The sequence below is a fragment of the Rhagoletis zephyria genome, unplaced genomic scaffold, assembly GCF_001687245.7.
Source record: "Rhagoletis zephyria isolate East Lansing unplaced genomic scaffold, Rhagoletis_zephyria_1.1 Rzeph_scaffold_03875, whole genome shotgun sequence".
Lineage (NCBI taxonomy): Eukaryota > Metazoa > Arthropoda > Insecta > Diptera > Tephritidae > Rhagoletis > Rhagoletis zephyria.
This window is the reverse complement of record NW_016160958.1, coordinates 31,388-49,574: the sequence shown is the minus strand read 5'-3', so window position 1 is coordinate 49,574 and position 18,187 is coordinate 31,388. Positions and strand designations below refer to the sequence as shown.

The 18,187-nt window shown below is 34.9% G+C and overlaps 1 protein-coding gene across 1 annotated transcript; it reads left to right on the top strand.

Annotated features, from left to right (window-relative positions):
• Nucleotides 1–6,245: 6,245 nt before the first annotated feature.
• ppk15 (pickpocket 15) lies at nucleotides 6,246–17,241 on the top strand. The gene is made up of 8 exons (XM_017625028.1): nucleotides 6,246–6,328; nucleotides 6,704–6,928; nucleotides 13,214–13,370; nucleotides 13,481–13,617; nucleotides 15,755–15,839; nucleotides 15,903–16,366; nucleotides 16,443–16,706; nucleotides 16,971–17,241. The coding sequence occupies exons 1-8, from the start codon at nucleotides 6,246–6,248 to the stop codon at nucleotides 17,239–17,241; spliced, it is 1,686 nt and encodes a 561-aa protein (XP_017480517.1).
• Nucleotides 17,242–18,187: the final 946 nt, after the last annotated feature.

The following is an 18,187-nucleotide window of genomic DNA, read 5'->3' as shown; positions in this document are numbered from 1 at the left end:
AACCCCTGGAGGTCTCTTCAAATATCTGGGATCTTTAGATTTGGACCAGGTACCATGAATAGTTGAGGACACAATAGATGCGTACCTCTATGTCAATGTATCTAATCAAACTAGTGTAGGTTTGACATACCAAAATCAACTGGTTGTGCAACCATACGTGTTTGCAATTCTTATACCCTTTGCCTATTTGCAATTCTTATATAATTTGTTCACATAACGACTGTTTGTAACAGCCTAAATAAAACGATAAAGATATACCCATATATGTATACTAATATGCTCAGAATGAATAGAGAAGTCGATTTAGCCATGTCTGTCTGTCCGTCCATTTGTCCATCGGCAAAAATTTAGATATGTCATTTTGTACAAAGGTTGCCCTTTATGCAAGGTAGGTTGGTGTTGAAATGGTTCGATATTTCTGTAAATACTGGATCCAAGTTGTTGAAAGTTTATACTTGAAGTAGCATTTTTCCATAAAATCAGAAAATTGAAGGGGTTAGAATCAAAAGGATCTAAGTGGATCTGACATTTTTTTGAGATAATTAAGGTTAAAGTTGATTACTTATTGTAAATTTTGGGTAAATGCATTTGAAATGATTCTTGCCTAAATGAATGCAGGTTAATTAACTTATTAAAATAATGATTAATCTTTGTCACCAAATAACCACTATATTTAACTAAACAAATATGGGTAAAACTTATATTTAAAAAAAAATCACTTTTCCATTATTCTAACCCCTTCAATTATAAAATTTTAGGAAAATGAGCATGGCACCGCCCGCTTTAAAAGAATTCCGATACCCGATATTCTTTAAAAATTCCAAACACTTCGATTCGATAAACCGACAAATTTCGTTAACTACCAAGAAATTTCGATGAAGCAATAAATATCGATATTTGTAAGAGCAACTCTATAAATTTCGTTCACCCGATAAACTTCGATAAGTCTATAAATTTTGATCACCCGTCAAATATTGATTTTTAAATAAATATCTTATAAAACAAAATTTCTTTAACTTGATCGTTCTCGATAATCCGATATGTTTTATAACTCGATAACGACACTTCGACAACTAAGTTTCTACGTCTCGATAAATTTCGATAACTCAATAAACATTGAACAATTTCAATAACTCGATACAGAGACATCACATCACATCACATGATATCATAAGAGAAAAGAATAAAGTCAATCAATAATCATTATATTAAGATAAATATTTTTCAAGTCATCTTTAATTATTATTCAAGGACTCATATTACAAAAGTCCTATCATAATAATTTTCAGAGATATAAATATTTATAAGTCTTCAAAGACTTTTATTTTAAGACTTATAATATAAAAGTCTTTCCATTATAATTATGAGAGCGAACACAATTTTTAAGTCCTAAGAGACGGGACTTGTTCAGGAGCATTTCAGAATTAGGTGGGGAATAGTTCGGGGAGTAGTTCGGGCCCAGTTGGGTCCCGTTCGGGACTATATACAAAGTTTGTTCGCACTCATAATTATTATCAAAAGACTTTTATAATATAAGTCTCAAAATAAAAGTCTTTAAAGACTTAAAACTATTTATCTCAACGATAATTATTATGAAAAGACTTCTATTATGTAAGTCTTAAAATAATAGTTATGGAAAATTTGGATGAATTTTTTAAAACTCCACCATGAAATAATTATTATTCTGGGTCCCTGACACCATATACTAGGAGAACTTAATAAACTTGGATGATCCGATGAATTTCGATAACTATTAACTTCGGTGATGAAAACTTGAAAAATTCCATAATTAAAAAACTATATAAAATAATAAATAAAATAAAAAATCTCAATGAATTTTCTTACGATTTCAGTTACTCTAATTCTTATGTGTACATATTATGTATTCTCATTGTTTTCATTTTGGTTTTTATCTTAAATTTTGCTTTCAACATTTCTTTCTTTATCTTTTTAACAATGTCTAATTTTAAATACGACGTAAACCAAATGCGAAAATAATTTAAATTGAACAGGTTGCAAAAACAACTAAATATACACAAATACGGAAGTATTTAAACGACATTTTTAACCAATTTTGAAACCGTAAAAACTCTCCACATCTACAGAAAAATACCTTTTCAATGAAAGTTTTGAAATCGGTTCGGGAGAATCGCCAAACAAACGGTGACAAAATTAAGTCTGTGAAGTTGGCATACGGTATGACGTAAAAAGACAAAAAAGCTGTTCTGAGCCGCTTTCCAATAGTTCTAGAGTTCCTGATAAGGAAAAAGAGAGTTTTCCAAAAATTACGCAGAAAAAAACATTTTTTGCTAAAGTCGAAAAAGTTAAATTTTTGAAAAAAATAAAATTTAAAACTGTTCTGAGTAGGTCCTCAATAGTTCTAGAGTTACTGAAAAGGAAAAAGATAGTTCTGCAAAATCACGCCGAAAAAAACATTTTTTTTTTTAAGTCGGATAAGTTAAATTTTTGAAAAAAATTAAAATTAAAACTGGTCTGAGGAGCTCTTCAAAAGCTCTAGAGTTCCTGAGATAACCCCGAAAAAAAAACATTTTTCTCGAAAAGGTCGAAAAAGGTATTTTTATGAAAAAGATAAAAAACTTTTCTGGGTAGCTCCGCAATAGTTTTAGAGCTCCTGAGAAGGAAAAAGAAAGTCCTGCAAAAATAAGCTTGTAGCATGGCAACCGTTAAAATTTTATTTTTGTAGACTAATAATTTTTTTTTCGGCGTAATTTTGCAGAACGTTTTTTCGTTCTCAGGAACTCTAGAACCTTTGAAAACCCATTCAGAACAGTTTTAGTTTTATATTTTTTTTCAAAAATTTAACGTTTTCGACTTAAAAAGAAACATGTTTTTTTCGTATTAATTTTGCACAATGTTCTTTTTCCTTCTCAGGAACACTTAGCGCTTTTGAAAAGCTGCTCAGAACAGTTCAGTTCTCATAATAATTTTTTAAATGTTACTTTTTAGACTTTTTTTAAACAAATGTTTTTGTTTTCAGCGTAATTTCGCAGAACTCTCTTTTTCCTTATCAGTAACTCTAGAATTATTAAAGATCTATTCAACTTAGACTTATTTGAAAAAAAAAATTAAAATGTTGGGCGTACTTTTGCCGAACGTTCCTTTTCAGGAACTCTATAACTATGGAAAAGCTGTATAAATAAGTAAAATATTCAAGTAAGAATAAGTAATTTGGTACTTAAATAAGTAAACGATTTCAACATGCTTATGTAAATCCTTAACCACAAACCTTCCGCTAATTTAACGCTGCGGATTTTGAATATTCTATCTTTGGGCTTATGCCACACGTCCACCCTCTGCTTGTAAACGGCTTGTAATGCACGAAATTCGTGACGATTTTAACTTTTAAGATGTCTCATTAAAGATTCATCAGACTTGGTTGGGATGACAGTCAAATAGTCAGTTGTCGCTGCTGGCAGCTCATTTTGGCAGCTAATAACTCGTCGACAGTAGCGGAAGTGGTTAAGCAGCCACGTCATAGCTAAATATTTTCCGCTTGCCAACTGCTATTTGGCAACAACAAAAGCTGAAGAGTGACAACTGTCAATTTATGTAAATATGAATGTGTTATTGTTGTAACTGTATGCATGTATGGCTTTATGTGTAAAGGGTTTTCCACATGGCTTACCATTTATACATATGCATACATATGTGCTCTATGGATGGGTATAAATGTACATGTTGCATAAATTACACACGTACAGGCGCTTTCGACGCTCATTAATAATTTACAAATCCATATTAATTCCTCATTTTGCAGAGAATGCCAAGTGAGCGCGTTGAGTTCATCTGTTAATGTGTATGTATGCAGACTTTCGCGGGCGCGCGTGTGTGTGTATGTGCGACAGATGTTAATGGATCATAGCAGCTGTCTGCGTCCGCATGTTCCAGCACTTTTACCGCCTACAATGTGGTCTACTCCCTAGCGTGTGTGTGTGTGTATATGTATATGTATATGTATGTGTGATTATAGGTGCAAGCGTATAATTGCTTTTAAGTGTTTTTGATATAAAATAAACAACAGAGCCTAATTGCATAATTGCAGCTAGCGTTAAGTACCTTATCATGTTGTTTGTTGTGAGTTACGCGTGNTGTGTGTGTGTGTGAACGTTGGTAACAATACATCTATTCACTCCTTCACGCTTCCACTTGAATAGCTCACTCATTTACTCGTTCGCACGTTCACTCACTCACTCACTACTCCATGTATGCATTCATTAACTCACACTTTTAACTTCACTTAACCACCACTTACCAACGAAAATTTATTTATTTGCTTTTATTCAGACGTTACGTATACGCCATGTAACCGACACTTTTAACTTGTCTCTGTATGTATATTGTTGCAATTGCTCTTGGCGTTGTTGCTGTTGATTCTATGTAGTTGCGCACCGTATACATACGCTTGACAGCGGAACTTATTTATTTAAAATATTTGTATGTGTGTGTGTGGTATGTGGCGTTGTAAAATATGACATACTCTGGCATTGCACAAACGGAACGGATGCAAAGCCATGGTGCGGAAGGCATCATGCAGATTGGAGTGTCTCGCTAACTGCAACTACAACACCAACAACTGCTGTCGCTTCCTGTTGTGCGCTGCATTGATATAGAAAAAATTTTTCAACATTAATTGCAATTCTCACGTGAATGCATTGTTTTTTTTCGTTGTGAGGCAATCCAAGGTTGTTGAGCTAGTGCACTGTGAGTAAGAGAGGAATTAAAATAAGTCAAAAAACAGAAGTTAAATTTCAGTGTGAGTGTGTGTGTATATTCAAATGCTTAACTAAATTTAAAATCATATTTATTTTTATATTCATGTACTCATTCCCATACTCATACTCTGGGCATACTCATACCCAAACTCATACTAATACTCATACGCATATACACATACTTTTACTCATATTTATACTTATTGTTACTCATACTCTTATTTATATTTATATTCATGTTCATATTAATAATAATATTCATGTTCGTATTCGTATTCATATTCAGATCCATATTCATATTCATATTCGTATTCATATTCATATTCATATTCATATCCATATTCATATTCATTTTCATATTCATATTCAGATTCATATTCATATNTTCATATTCATATTCATATTCATATTCATATTCATATTCATATTCATATTAATTTTTATATGTATGCTCGTATTCATATTTATGTTCATATTCATATTTATATTTCTATTCATATTAAAATTCGTATTTATATCAATATTCATATACATATTCATATTAACATTCACATTCAAATTCAAAAAGAGATATTCGTACTCACATTTGTATTCATATCCATTCTCATATTCATGATCATATTCATATTTAAATTCATATTCGTACTTACGTTTTTATTCATACCATACTCATATTAATATTCATATTCATATACACATTCATTTTCATATTCATATTTGTTTTGATATTCATCTTTATATTCATATTCATATTCGTACTCAAACTCGTACTCATATTCGTTCTCATATTCATGCTAATGCTCTTGTTTTACTCATGCTCATACCCATACATATACTCATGCTCATACATATCTTCATACTTGTACTCATACTCATATTCATACTCATACTAAAACCCGTGATCGTACGCATCCCCCTAATCATAATAATACTACCCATACACATAGGTACTCATAGTCATACTCACACCCATATTAACATTCATTCAAACTTTTGCTCCATACAATCCCACCGTTCCCACAACTTCCGTGCCAGCAGTACGATTATTCTGCAGTTGTTGTTGTTGCAACATGTGTTTGTTGCTGTGAGTATTGCACTATACCACGTTATGCTTGTCCGCTTTGTTTGTGGTGAACGCAAAAGGAAACAGCAATTAAACGCTCTCCACTTGTGGCCGGCCGATAACATACGCACACATGAGAAGCACATACTTGTAAAATCAAACCTACACATATGCACATATGTTTGTTTGTACAGTGTATACACTCTCGGCATACACTTGCATAACCGTAGGTAGTCTTGCTGCCGTAATTTCGCTGCACCAGCTGCTGTTGCACTACTCGAATGTCATACTTGGCTCCATTCAGCACTCAGTAGGCAACTGGCAACGAAGTTACCGACCACCAACCAGTCGGTCTACTTGTGAGCCAGCCAAAAAAAGAGCTTGCCTGCCTGTGTGCCCACTAGGTAGAGTCCTCCAGCTGGGGTATCCAACTAAGAGCATCGTGGATTATGGTCTGGCCACTGTTGGCCAGTTTGCGCGACTATTGCGCTAATTGCTCCTTGGCCGGTATCAGCTATATTGCCAATAACAAGTAAGTATGCCGCAATTTCTCTGATCCACACTCACACGCACATACGCAAAAGTGCAATTGCTGTACTACTGGATCATAAGCACGAAGCGCATAAACGTAAACATATCTAAGGACATGCATAATTCTAGTAGCTTTTGTACTTACCACCTTAGGCGCTGCGGCTGCTATCTGTGATTCACGCTTTTTAGCTACTTTTCGACTTCGTTCCACACAGAGCACACTTGTTCGTCTGCACTATAGAGTCGCATAGCCTGCTTAGGGGCATTTCCTGTATTTAAAATTTAATGAAATGAAATGAAATGAGTGTATTAAATATCTACTCTCCATGATTTATTTATTCACCGAATTTTATTTTCATTTGACTTCTTCTCGCAGACTGCATTTCAGCGAACGTTTATTCTGGCTATTTTGCGTTATATTGTCTGCTTACGGTTCGTACAGTCTGATTTCCACCTTTGAGCGAGACTTTGAGTTGTTCGCTGTGAGCATTGTCTTCGAGAGCCTGACGCCGTATGATAAAATTTTTTTTCCCAGTGTGGCGGTCTGTGAGACAATGGAGAAAGATGGCACCACAGCACCGGTGGAGGAGTTTATAAAAAAGTAAGTGAAAGTTTAATTTGTGTGATCAATTTTAAATGCATGTTTTACACGAGAATATAATCTCGTCATCGTTGCTTTAGGCAATGTCACTCATTATTGATTTTTTCCACGATAAATTTTGTAAGTGTATACCGGAGAAAAAAGTACCAAGGTGTCTAAACGAAAATATGTATGTATTTCTTAACCCCAGGATCATCTTGGCAATACTAATTTAAGACTGCAAAGTCATCGCAAAGGGATCTATGCTAACATAAAGCACGAACAAAGGTTTGAATAACCGCTTTGCTATCAAACTCCAATTCAGCGGCGCATAGTTAAAACCAAAAAATAATTCAGTAAGATCAGATTTCGCCACATCTTCAGAAAAAAGATGGGGGATTCAATTTCTATACCGTGAAATATAATAGCAATTATGTATGACGCATGCGTAGTAGCCAAGGCAAACTATTGATCCAGTTTCCAATGAAATACTACTTACAAGAAAACATAAAATTTTTAGTATCAAAAGCTAACTAAATTTTTTTTTTAACAAAAAATTTTTTTTTTTTAATAAAATTTTTTTTTTAAATACCTTTGCCGTAGTTGACATCCGGTAAAAAAAATTTTCCGCATATACTCTACCAACTCTGTCAAAGAAAATTCCCTCAAAATCTTTAAAGTATTCTCTCATTTTCACAAATTTTCCACCAAACCCTTTTTCAGTTAAGCAGCTCGCAAGGACCTGAAGCGAGCTGAAACGTGCTTAAACCCTTTTGAAAGAGCTTATGCGCTCAAATCAGCATTCACAGAAAATTTAGTTGATAATAATTACCCTTATCATGCTTATTTAAGAAAGGAAAAATAAAACTTATTTCTTGTTTAAAAGAAACCTATTGGGGTAATATTCACTAAGAGAAAATTTCGAACAAAAAAGTTGTCTAGTCAAAAGTGTTTTAAAAAATAGTAAATTAATCATAAAAACAAAATTTTTCAGTTGGAAATTCTAATACCATGTCCCCACCGGCGCTAACCACGTAGTTATGGCTACTGAGTTGGTTATCCCCATAACCCACTTGATTTAGCGTAGTTTCGCCATATAAAAATGACAGCACTTAACCATTTCACTGAGATGGTTAAAAGCTAACCAACTCGAAACCACGTCGAAAGTCTGATACAACCCTGTGTTTTCCCGCCATCTGTGGGTCATTAGCGTTGAAATATAAAGAATTCGTTCCCTACTAGTGTTTGGACTCAACTAAAATCAGATTAGATTTACTCCGGTTTTTAAAAAAAATTTAAATCTACTCCTCTACTCCGCTGGACTTCAAATCTATTCCGTTTTTTTCATTCATGTTATGCCCCTCTTGGGGACGTTTTTTGAGTGTTCACCACCGGTTTCAGTAAAAAAATTTAAAAGTAGCCAAATCTCACTGTTAAAAAGTAACTCTTTCATAGCAATGCGTCAATAAAGTAACTTGATGTATGGCTGTACAAACTGGCGGATGCAGAACTTAACTTAAGTTGTTAAAAAATATATGTAGAATGAAATTTATATAAAGTAGAAAAGGTTTGCTTTTTAAAAAATTAAGTGTTAGATACGTTCTACTTCACAGAAAATGCTAAAAATTACCTAAATATGTAACATATTATCCTTGCATTGCTTCGCGTTCTTATTTTGCATGAATAGAAAATATTTTAGTCAAACACTTAATGTCAGAAACAAGAATAAAAAATTCAATCTAGTACGGAAAATTTGTTTTTGGTCCGATTTTTGCAGCGATTTAGTCCTGAATCGAGGTTTGGAGATCCGAACACTGTTCTTTACATTTGTACTGTTTTATAAACCTCAAACCGCAGTGTGGACACCAATAGTTAGTGATGTGGTTAATACTTTGATGGGGGGGATATGGTATAAATTAGCTCAACAAGTGCATTCCTAATTTTAAATGAAAGAATAATAATATTCACTTGACAAATTTTATATTTTTACTCCCCTTAAATATTTTAAAACTTTCTAACAATATACTCTTCTTTCTTTTATTTTATTTTCTTCCCGTCATCTTTCGCTAACCGCTCAGTTCGTAAGTACTTTTGTCTCTGCATACATATGTATACGTACATTAGACCGTACCAGAAAAAAAAAGTTCGCCGTACCCTTCTGAGTCTAAAGTATTTTTGCCCGGCAATTTCAAAAAAAAGGATCAGTCCAGCGCTCTCGTCTTTACCTGCGGTCTGTGCCGCTAAACTTGATTTTTTGCATTTCTGCATCAAACATAAAATTAAAAAAAAAATTTCGCTTACGTCTTTTCGGCGGTTAGGACTCAATATTAAGAGCACATTCATTAAACACGTTACATTCCTTTTGATTTTATTGGATTGAATTTTAAACCCATTTCAAGTGCTACACATCTTACAGAAATCACGTAATTTACTAAATAAATTGAGTTTAACTTTTGAAACAGATGGCAGCCCTCTTTAATATTCTTAATGTTCAAGCTAAATATTTCCTTATACGCCTTCGTTTGCAGTAACTTATGTATAATTTAAATAAATTCAACTTTATAAACAGATGGCAACTCTGTTAAAAAATATTTTCAAACTAAAACCTTTTTATACCTCTTTAGTCTGACACCCGTATTGTGATATATATTTAAATTATCTAGTTCCATTAAATCAAGTAGAATTTAATTTTTATATCAGGTGGCAACCCTCCTACAGTTCCTACCATCCCAATATTCCACCCTAATGCCCGCAAATTTAAGCTCTCCAAAAATTGAAAGGATTTTTTTTTTATTATTCCAGTGGTACTATTAAAATAAATGTTTTATGCCGAATGTGTGAGTGGTCACCGAGAAATATAGAAAGGCGACCCGTAGGTTTGGTCAAAAATTATTATTTTTAATTGATTTGCAATAATACTTTAGACTCGGTTGTGCCTACATTTTTTGTTTGCTGGTAAGTTGGTACGGTCTAATGTACATCCTGGTGATTGCAAACATAAATTCGAAAATTTTTCATAGATATATATGTATGTATATATATTAAAATATATTATACATATAACAGATGTGTATGTATGTATATACTAGCACACAAATATATTCGCCTGAAAACATGTACACATGCTTTACAATTAAGCTCAAATTGGTAATGAGGAAAATTAAAGAAGATAATAAAGAAAGAGTTAAGTTAAAAGTGCTCCAGGCAATTGGTAAGCGCACAGCATACACTGATTGCGATTAGTGAAAATTAACGCACATAATTGTGATACTCGTACACGCATTCATAACTGAGTACACAGCTTATATCGCTTTAGCTTTATGCGTAGGGATTAGGGGTATTCTCCAAATCTTGCAAAGCCATTGCACGTAGCACGGATTGCACGGATTGCATAAATTGCAAACACACAACAAGAAAATTCATGGGAAACAACATTTCCTATCGCTGCAAAATATGCAACGTCGAAACCCATGTATATATTTTGCAAAATAGCATAGCAAGATAATAGCGACCCTGTGCTAGTTGTTTTGTTGTTGGAATTGCTACATATTTCTCTCATTCCTCTCATCTCGCTCACTTAATTTTTTTTTGCTGTCTCTTGTTATTGTATCTGATACATAATTTCGCTGCTTGCTCCCCATGCATGCTACCACTTTGCAATGGGGTGTTCTCGTACTCTTCGAAATTTGGAATAGTATTTTTGCATTTCGTGCAATCCGTGCATCGTGCAAGACTTCGAGAATACCCCTAATGTGTTTTTATTTACTTTTCACCACAAGGAAATATTTAGTTGTGTATGCCTCATTTTCACAGCACTAGCACAATTTAAAAGTTTGCGGAGTTTTTCGAACTTATTTAATTTAAAATAGAAATTTCTATGTGCAACTAGCTTTTGCCCACAGCTGCGCCTACGTGAGTTCGGTTTAACGTTATGATTTCAAATGCAACAAAAAAAAAAAAAAAAAAATTACATCATCGAAATTAATAAAGTTAGTAAAAGTTCTCGTTTCCCTGAAATCAATGTCTCGAATTTAACCTTAGATGACCATTTCGGTATAAAACAAGTAATTTTTAAGCAAAAAATACTTCAATGCTGATATTGAAATTTTTGAATGTCGTTAATTTTTTCATTATTCAATCATCGGGGTAACCCTGGGAAACCAAAGTGGTCAAAAGTTGTCCGGTAACATACATAGAAAATATATTCCTTTATAATTTTTTGAAAGTCGGTTAAAAAACTTACATTTCCTAGGTAAACTAAATTTTTTAAATTGTTTATATAGCACTGTACCGAAAAGAAACTTCACACTTTCAAATTCAAATTTATTGGAAAATAGGCACTTGATGCCCTTTTTTTGGGTACCGTTAGAATACAAGAAATATTGTCTTCTTAACATAAATTTTATAGTTTTCGCGCTGCCGCAAATCGAAGAAGAAGTGCGAAAGAAAATTGTGTACAATTACCCCACTGGAAAAGGAGTTTTGTATCGATAGTTGGCCAAACGGTATAAAGTCAAGTATAACTAGTGTCAAAAACATCATTAACAAATTTGGTGATACTGCTTCCATCAAAAAAGTGTGCAACTGGTCAGAACCTTGAATAAAGTTTACTGGCTTTAATAAGCCAAAATAAAACAATGTCCGGGAGAGATTTGGCAAAAAAAGCAAACACAAGTGCACCCATGATACAAAGGGTTAAGAAAAGGCGCAAGTTGATAACTTCAAAAAAAGAACAGAAAGTACCTAAAAAAGGTGAAAGACAACTGGAAGTGAGGGAAACAAGGCTCCGAAAATTGTACGACCGTTTGCTTCGTGACTCCGTTGAGGGCATTGTCATAGACGATGAAACCAACGTCAAAATCCAATCTAAACAATTTGTGCAGTTTTTTTTTGGGTACAGTCCTAAGGTGAAAATTCCGTTGAAAACAGGTTAAATAATATTATAATATTAAATTAAATTGATTTGATGATAAAGATCTTTTCAACATATTTCCTTTGATCTCAATATTTCTATATTTCACTTTAGTAACGATTGAATTTAATTTCACTTTTAAACATTTTAAAGCATTTTAAAAATAAAACTTATTTAAATAATTTTTAATTTAACATTGAATCATTTTGTGGCGTTTCAGTTAACGTATTAATCCAATTCAAGGTAACTTTTAAACAGATGGCATCCCCATTTAAAAATATTTTCCACAAAAAGCTTTCTCATGACTGTTTCTATTCCTATGTAATATTTCATTTTACTTATGAAAAATAAAAATTTGAATTTTAAACAGATGACAACTCTCTTCAAAAAGCTTTGATAGTAAAGCCTTTTTTGAAATTTTGTTGAACTTATAATCTGAAATAGGTTCATTTAACTTGATTTTTCTTGGCTGGTGGCATTGCACTTCTACATACCAATCTCTTCAATTCTCTGTGCAGATCTGGTGACGGTGGGTTAAATATTTTACGTAAACATATCCGAACTCGATTATTTGCATTTGATATCCTAACATCTGGCAACCCTTTTCAAAGAACCAAAACCGCGTAAAAGCAAAACCCTTTAATATCTATATTTATAAATAAATATATTTAACGCTTTAAGGGCCGTTAAAATATCTGTGTTAAGCTATAATTTATTCATTTATTTCATTCATTATTTAGAATTACTAATTACAATTAATTAATAGAATTACTTAAAAATAGATAAGTTAACGGCCCTAAGTCTCCGAACTCGATAAAGAAATTTTAATTCAATAAAAGTCCCATATGATTATTATGAGAAGACGTAAATAATATTCGTCTTGAAATAATCATCCCGCGAGACGAAAACCACTTTTACATTGTTCAATAATAATTATGGATCAATATTTAATTTTATTTCTTATAATCGTTATGGTCTCGGTTTAAGACACTTCTTAATGTTCTGAAACACAAAAAATTTAAGAAAATGTAGNTTATAATCGTTATGGTCTCTGTTTAAGACACTTCTTAATGTTCTGAAAACACAAAATTTAAGAAAATGTANACATTGTTCAATAATAATTATGGATCAATATTTAATTTTATTTCTTATAATCGTTATGGTCTCGGTTTAAGACACTTCTTAATGTTCTGAAACACAAAAAATTTAAGAAAATGAGCCTCTATTTTTGAAACTTTCCTAAGTTTAAATTCAGAAATCTCAATTAAAAATTTTAAACCTTTTCGCTTCTTATACTTTTGCACTTAAATTTTTGTTTTATTGCCCAAAGCGATATTTGCAATCAAATTAAATTTCTTCGAAAACTTATGTATTTTTCCTTTAACTCACTCCAGTTGGCCAGATGATTACGAGTATGATATCGAAATATTTGTTTTGAAACTACTCTTTCCACATGAATACAACTCTGGCAATGCGAAAGCGCACTGCTACGAAAAGGAGGGCACTGATACCGAATGTCCGCATGCGGGCTATCGAGAGCTAATTGGAATGGTATGTTGAGTGTTACTTATATACAAATTATATATAAATTATGTATGCACATAGTACTTAATGAATTGACATTTATACATAAAATATTAACTATTAATATTTTTTTAAAGCTCCACCAGAATTGCTCTTACGTACTATTGGAATGTTCGTTGGGTGGTAAGGCATTCAATTGTTGCCATTACTTTGTTCCATTTCAAACACCGTATGGCATTTGTTTTCTACTGAATTCGCTACAAAATAACCATCCGTAAGTTTGGTAATACATATGTAGTCATAAATTATGTTATAGCCATAAGTTCGACAGTGATCAGACAAACATTGATGACGTATCTAACCATCTCCATTCTTCAACGAAATTTTTTTTCATTAACTGACAACAGCGCTTGGTCTGGTAAATAAAAAATCTCATTTGGGTTAGGTTGAGTTAAGGAGGCGTCTACGATTGATTCATACTTCCATGGGGGACACATCCTTCTAACCGATGTTAATACATTCTGTCGATATAGAGTCTGTCAAGCCATTAACTATCCCAGATCAAGCCGTGAAGACTCGATATTTTCACCTCCGCCATCTCCACCAATCTATTGAAAATGCGCGGTCCCAAATACTTTAAAAGCCTTGTCTGGAGAGCTGGGCATAAACGTAAGAAGTGGTGAATGGATTTTCCTTCATCCTCATCACGACAACTTCTTCAGAGGGACCTTTTTGGTATACGCCATTGCTGTAGCATTGGTGTTATAGCACAGTGTCATGTGATGACACCGATAATCGCCCTTACTACAGATTTGTTTAGTGTCAATAGTTCCGCAGTACGATTCTTAATGAGTCTGAACAACTAGGAGATTAAGATCTTATAGTCGTTTTGATTGATCCATAGGTCATTACTTACTTACGACTGTGGTGTATTTTTCAACCAGCCATAGCAGAAACGAGATCGGTGGCAGTAGCAAGTTATTTGCTTCTTTAACCTGCATTTCCGAGCCACGTTTAGACATCTCACAGGCTACTTCGCTCCTTTCTATATTGTTATGTCCAGGAGCCTGGCAAGTACAGGTTTTGGACGAGACACAGTGAGGCCAGTGTTGCATGACATTTTCAAACTTCTTTCGACTGGCCGCCTGGCTGTCAACAAATGAAATCCCATGTTGACGTGAGGTAATTAGTTTCGACATCTAAGTCGGCTTTGATTCTGTTACGCCGTCTGCTATTAATTGGCTTCAAGACCGCTGCATATCCGTTGTTGCTTCTCTTCCACGATTTTGATTGCCTCAGTCTAAGAGCACCTTTTTCGGCAGCCTCTGTTACGAATACTTGTGGTGGCTCCAAGTCAAAGATCATGCTCAGCTGCTTACAGCGCCTGGTATACCGAGGCTTGCGAGTCTCTGTAATTTTTCAATTATTATCGGATTGCTGCTTTTAAAATCGGTCGGATGACTGGGGTGAACAAACCGTAAAGGACAAAGGTAACAACCCCCAGTTTTTTCCTAAAGCCCTTTCAACGGCATAGTACGCTGATAGGCTTCTCTTTACTCTTTCCTAAACGTTGCGCCTCCACGTAAGTTTGGAGTCTAATAGTACCTAAGTATTTTACCTCTGGGGAAGGGTTCAGACTAGTCTCGTCCAGCTTTTTTAAGGGCAATTCCAGAATTTTAGTTTTCTTTGTGAACAAGACAAGTTCGGTTTTAGAAGGGTTAACTCCTAGTGAAGTTGTTGCCGTGAACATGTATCGGATGCCCTCCAATTGTGTACTAACCTTGCCGGTAGTCGAATCAGAGGCCAGTGTTAAATCTAATCCCTCTCTTCTAACATGAATTGGTGTCCATTCTGCCCCGAAGTTCATGGTGAATATTCGTGTTGCAGGCTATTACCAGACCCAGCCCACGTGACTGGTCTTGTGACACCAGTTGGTACACTACTTGAGGTGGTGGCTGCTCCTCCTCGTGTGGCCAGTAGCACCAGCTGCGTCTGCCTTTGTGCTGTCCTAATACCGCTGTGAGGTCTCCAGTGCTGAATGGGGTGAAAAGGAAAAGATTACTAAATATCTTCTTAGCCAGCATACAGGTTCTTACCTTACGCCATTGGGGTGAACACGCGGTAGCAGTCCATACCTAGCCCATTGACCCTACCTTTTAAAACCTAGGGTTCTTGCATCAGGGCTCCATCAACATCTTTCTCCAGGATGAACTTTATCAAATCGAGGGAGTCCGAAGTAGAGTGATGCAAATTAACCTATGCACCACAGAAAAGGATGCCAAAGCTCGAACTAGATGTTGCCCTCCCTGAACTTAACATTTTCGAATGACTTCTGGTCAAAATACATTCATTTAAAAACTACGATATCTGCTTACACAACTACACATTATCACCTATTCTCCCCAACACAGCAACAGCGAATATTGGTTCCCAAATGTGGTTGAAGACAATCATGCTGCAGCAACAATGCGTCTAGTTACCCAAGTGGCAATGGAGGTTTGTTAGATAAGCATAATATATGGACACACATATTTACTTCTGAAATCCCAAAACTGCCAGGTTTTCGTGATCAATAAAGAGGATATTCCCTACGCCAACTTGGCTGGCATTACTGTGAAGATAGCTACGCCTGGCAAGCATACGGACTTTCGAATTTCGCTGCAAGAAATGGTCAACGATCCGGATGTACATGAAGTGATACCAGAACACCGAGGTTGCCGCTTTCCCCACGAGGTCACACCGCATTCATCCTTCCGTGCCTACAGCTTCAGCGCCTGTATGGTCGATTGTATACGTTTGCTGCAAATGCGTTACTGTAACTGCACAATGTACAATTTGATGCCGGTGCCGAGGAAAGATATGCCCGATTGCGATTACAGTGGCTACTTGTGTTTGGAGAAGGAGACGAAGGCTACACCGGATATCAAAATGTTGCTACCCTGGCCGGAGAATAATGAAACTTGTGATTGCTTGCCATCGTGCGTTGAGCACGATTTGCGTTCGGTGATGGAGTATAGTCCGAGGTGTGTGGTGTAAAAAATTGTCGTTGGTGAATTTCATGTAAGCTTTTCTTTTTTTGTTTTTTTTTTTGTTTTCAAGCAATCGCAAAGGCGTCAACAACCGCAGCATTGCAATTAGTCTCTCGGATCGTCCCACTGAGCGTTATAGGCGTCAAGCGATCCGTACTCGCTTGGACGTTGTGGTCACCATTGGCGGCATACTGGGCTTGTTTTTGGGCGCTAGCATTCTCAGTCTCATAGAGTTTATTTACTATTTCACTCTGCGGCTTTATAATAACATCCGCATGTCGCGAAGCAGTAGCCGTAACAGGGGCAAGGTTAAGGCTAATCAGCGCGCTGTAAAGTATTGAAAGTTACTTAGTAATGTCCAATGAATGCACACGAATTAAGGATCTTGACTTTATTCTAAAATACAAATAAAGTACCTTTTTCTTCTCAAAACTAAAATTGCATACTATAGAAAATTTTCAGAAAAACAGCCAAAAATTTATCCGTTTTAAAAACAATATTCGGTTCTTATCTGTACATTCGTGTCTGCGGCACACTTTTGTGGAAAAACAGATTGATAATGGAAACAGTAAACGAAAAAAATCCGCTNGTTTTCAAGCAATCGCAAAGGCGTCAACAACCGCAGTATTGCAATTAGTCTCTCGGATCGTCCCACTGAGCGTTATAGGCGTCAAGCGATCCGTACTCGCTTGGACGTTGTGGTCACCATTGGCGGCATACTGGGCTTGTTTTTGGGCGCTAGCATTCTCAGTCTCATAGAGTTTATTTACTATTTCACTCTGCGGCTTTATAATAACATCCGCATGTCGCGAAGCAGTAGCCGTAACAGGGGCAAGGTTAAGGCTAATCAGCGCGCTGTAAAGTATTGAAAGTTACTTAGTAATGTCCAATGAATGCACACGAATTAAGGATCTTGACTTTATTCTAAAATACAAATAAAGTACCTTTTTCTTCTCAAAACTAAAATTGCATACTATAGAAAATTTTCAGAAAAACAGCCAAAAATTTATCCGTTTTAAAAACAATATTCGGTTCTTATCTGTACATTCGTGTCTGCGGCACACTTTTGTGGAAAAACAGATTGATAATGGAAACAGTAAACGAAAAAAATCCGCTTCCATCCAGTTTTTTTTCTTTTTTTGATCCATTTTCGGTTTTTTCTGGCTGGGTTAATACCTGCCATTTTATTTGCAAGACAAAATATATTGGGATCATATAATTAGCTGTGCATTAGGGTGGTCCAGGGGAAACATAGAAAAATCAAATTTTTTGATTTTACCTGCTGCCACCACTCGGAACTGAAGAACATCAAAAATAAGGATACACGTTTTTTTTTTATTTTGAAATCGGTTAATATTTTCCCATGTATTTTGCATGGGGAAACATTTNTATCTACAAGTCAAATGACTGGCTTTATTACAAATGAAAAAAAAAACATTTGCCATTTTTATAGTTTTTCTTTGTAAACCTTTGAGTTTTTTTGAAAAAAAAAATCGAATTAGCTTTCGAAAATTTACCTGATTTGGAAAAGCGGTATACATACACATCCATAATTTATGACCTTTACGTGTTTCAGCGCCTTTTTTGTTTCATTTCAAAAGTTGAAATTTTCCCTAGAGTCTAAATGAAGTTGAAAGTTTCCAGTTGATTTTGACAGCGATGTACATATTGAAGAAATAAATCCCGTAAACTTGTGAACTGTAAGATAAAAAATAATTGGGATGAGAATGATGGCGGAAATGCTAAAATTTGCAAACATGCCTTGGGACTGAATTTTTGCCTGCCCATAGACATCTCGATTGATAAGCCTGCCGA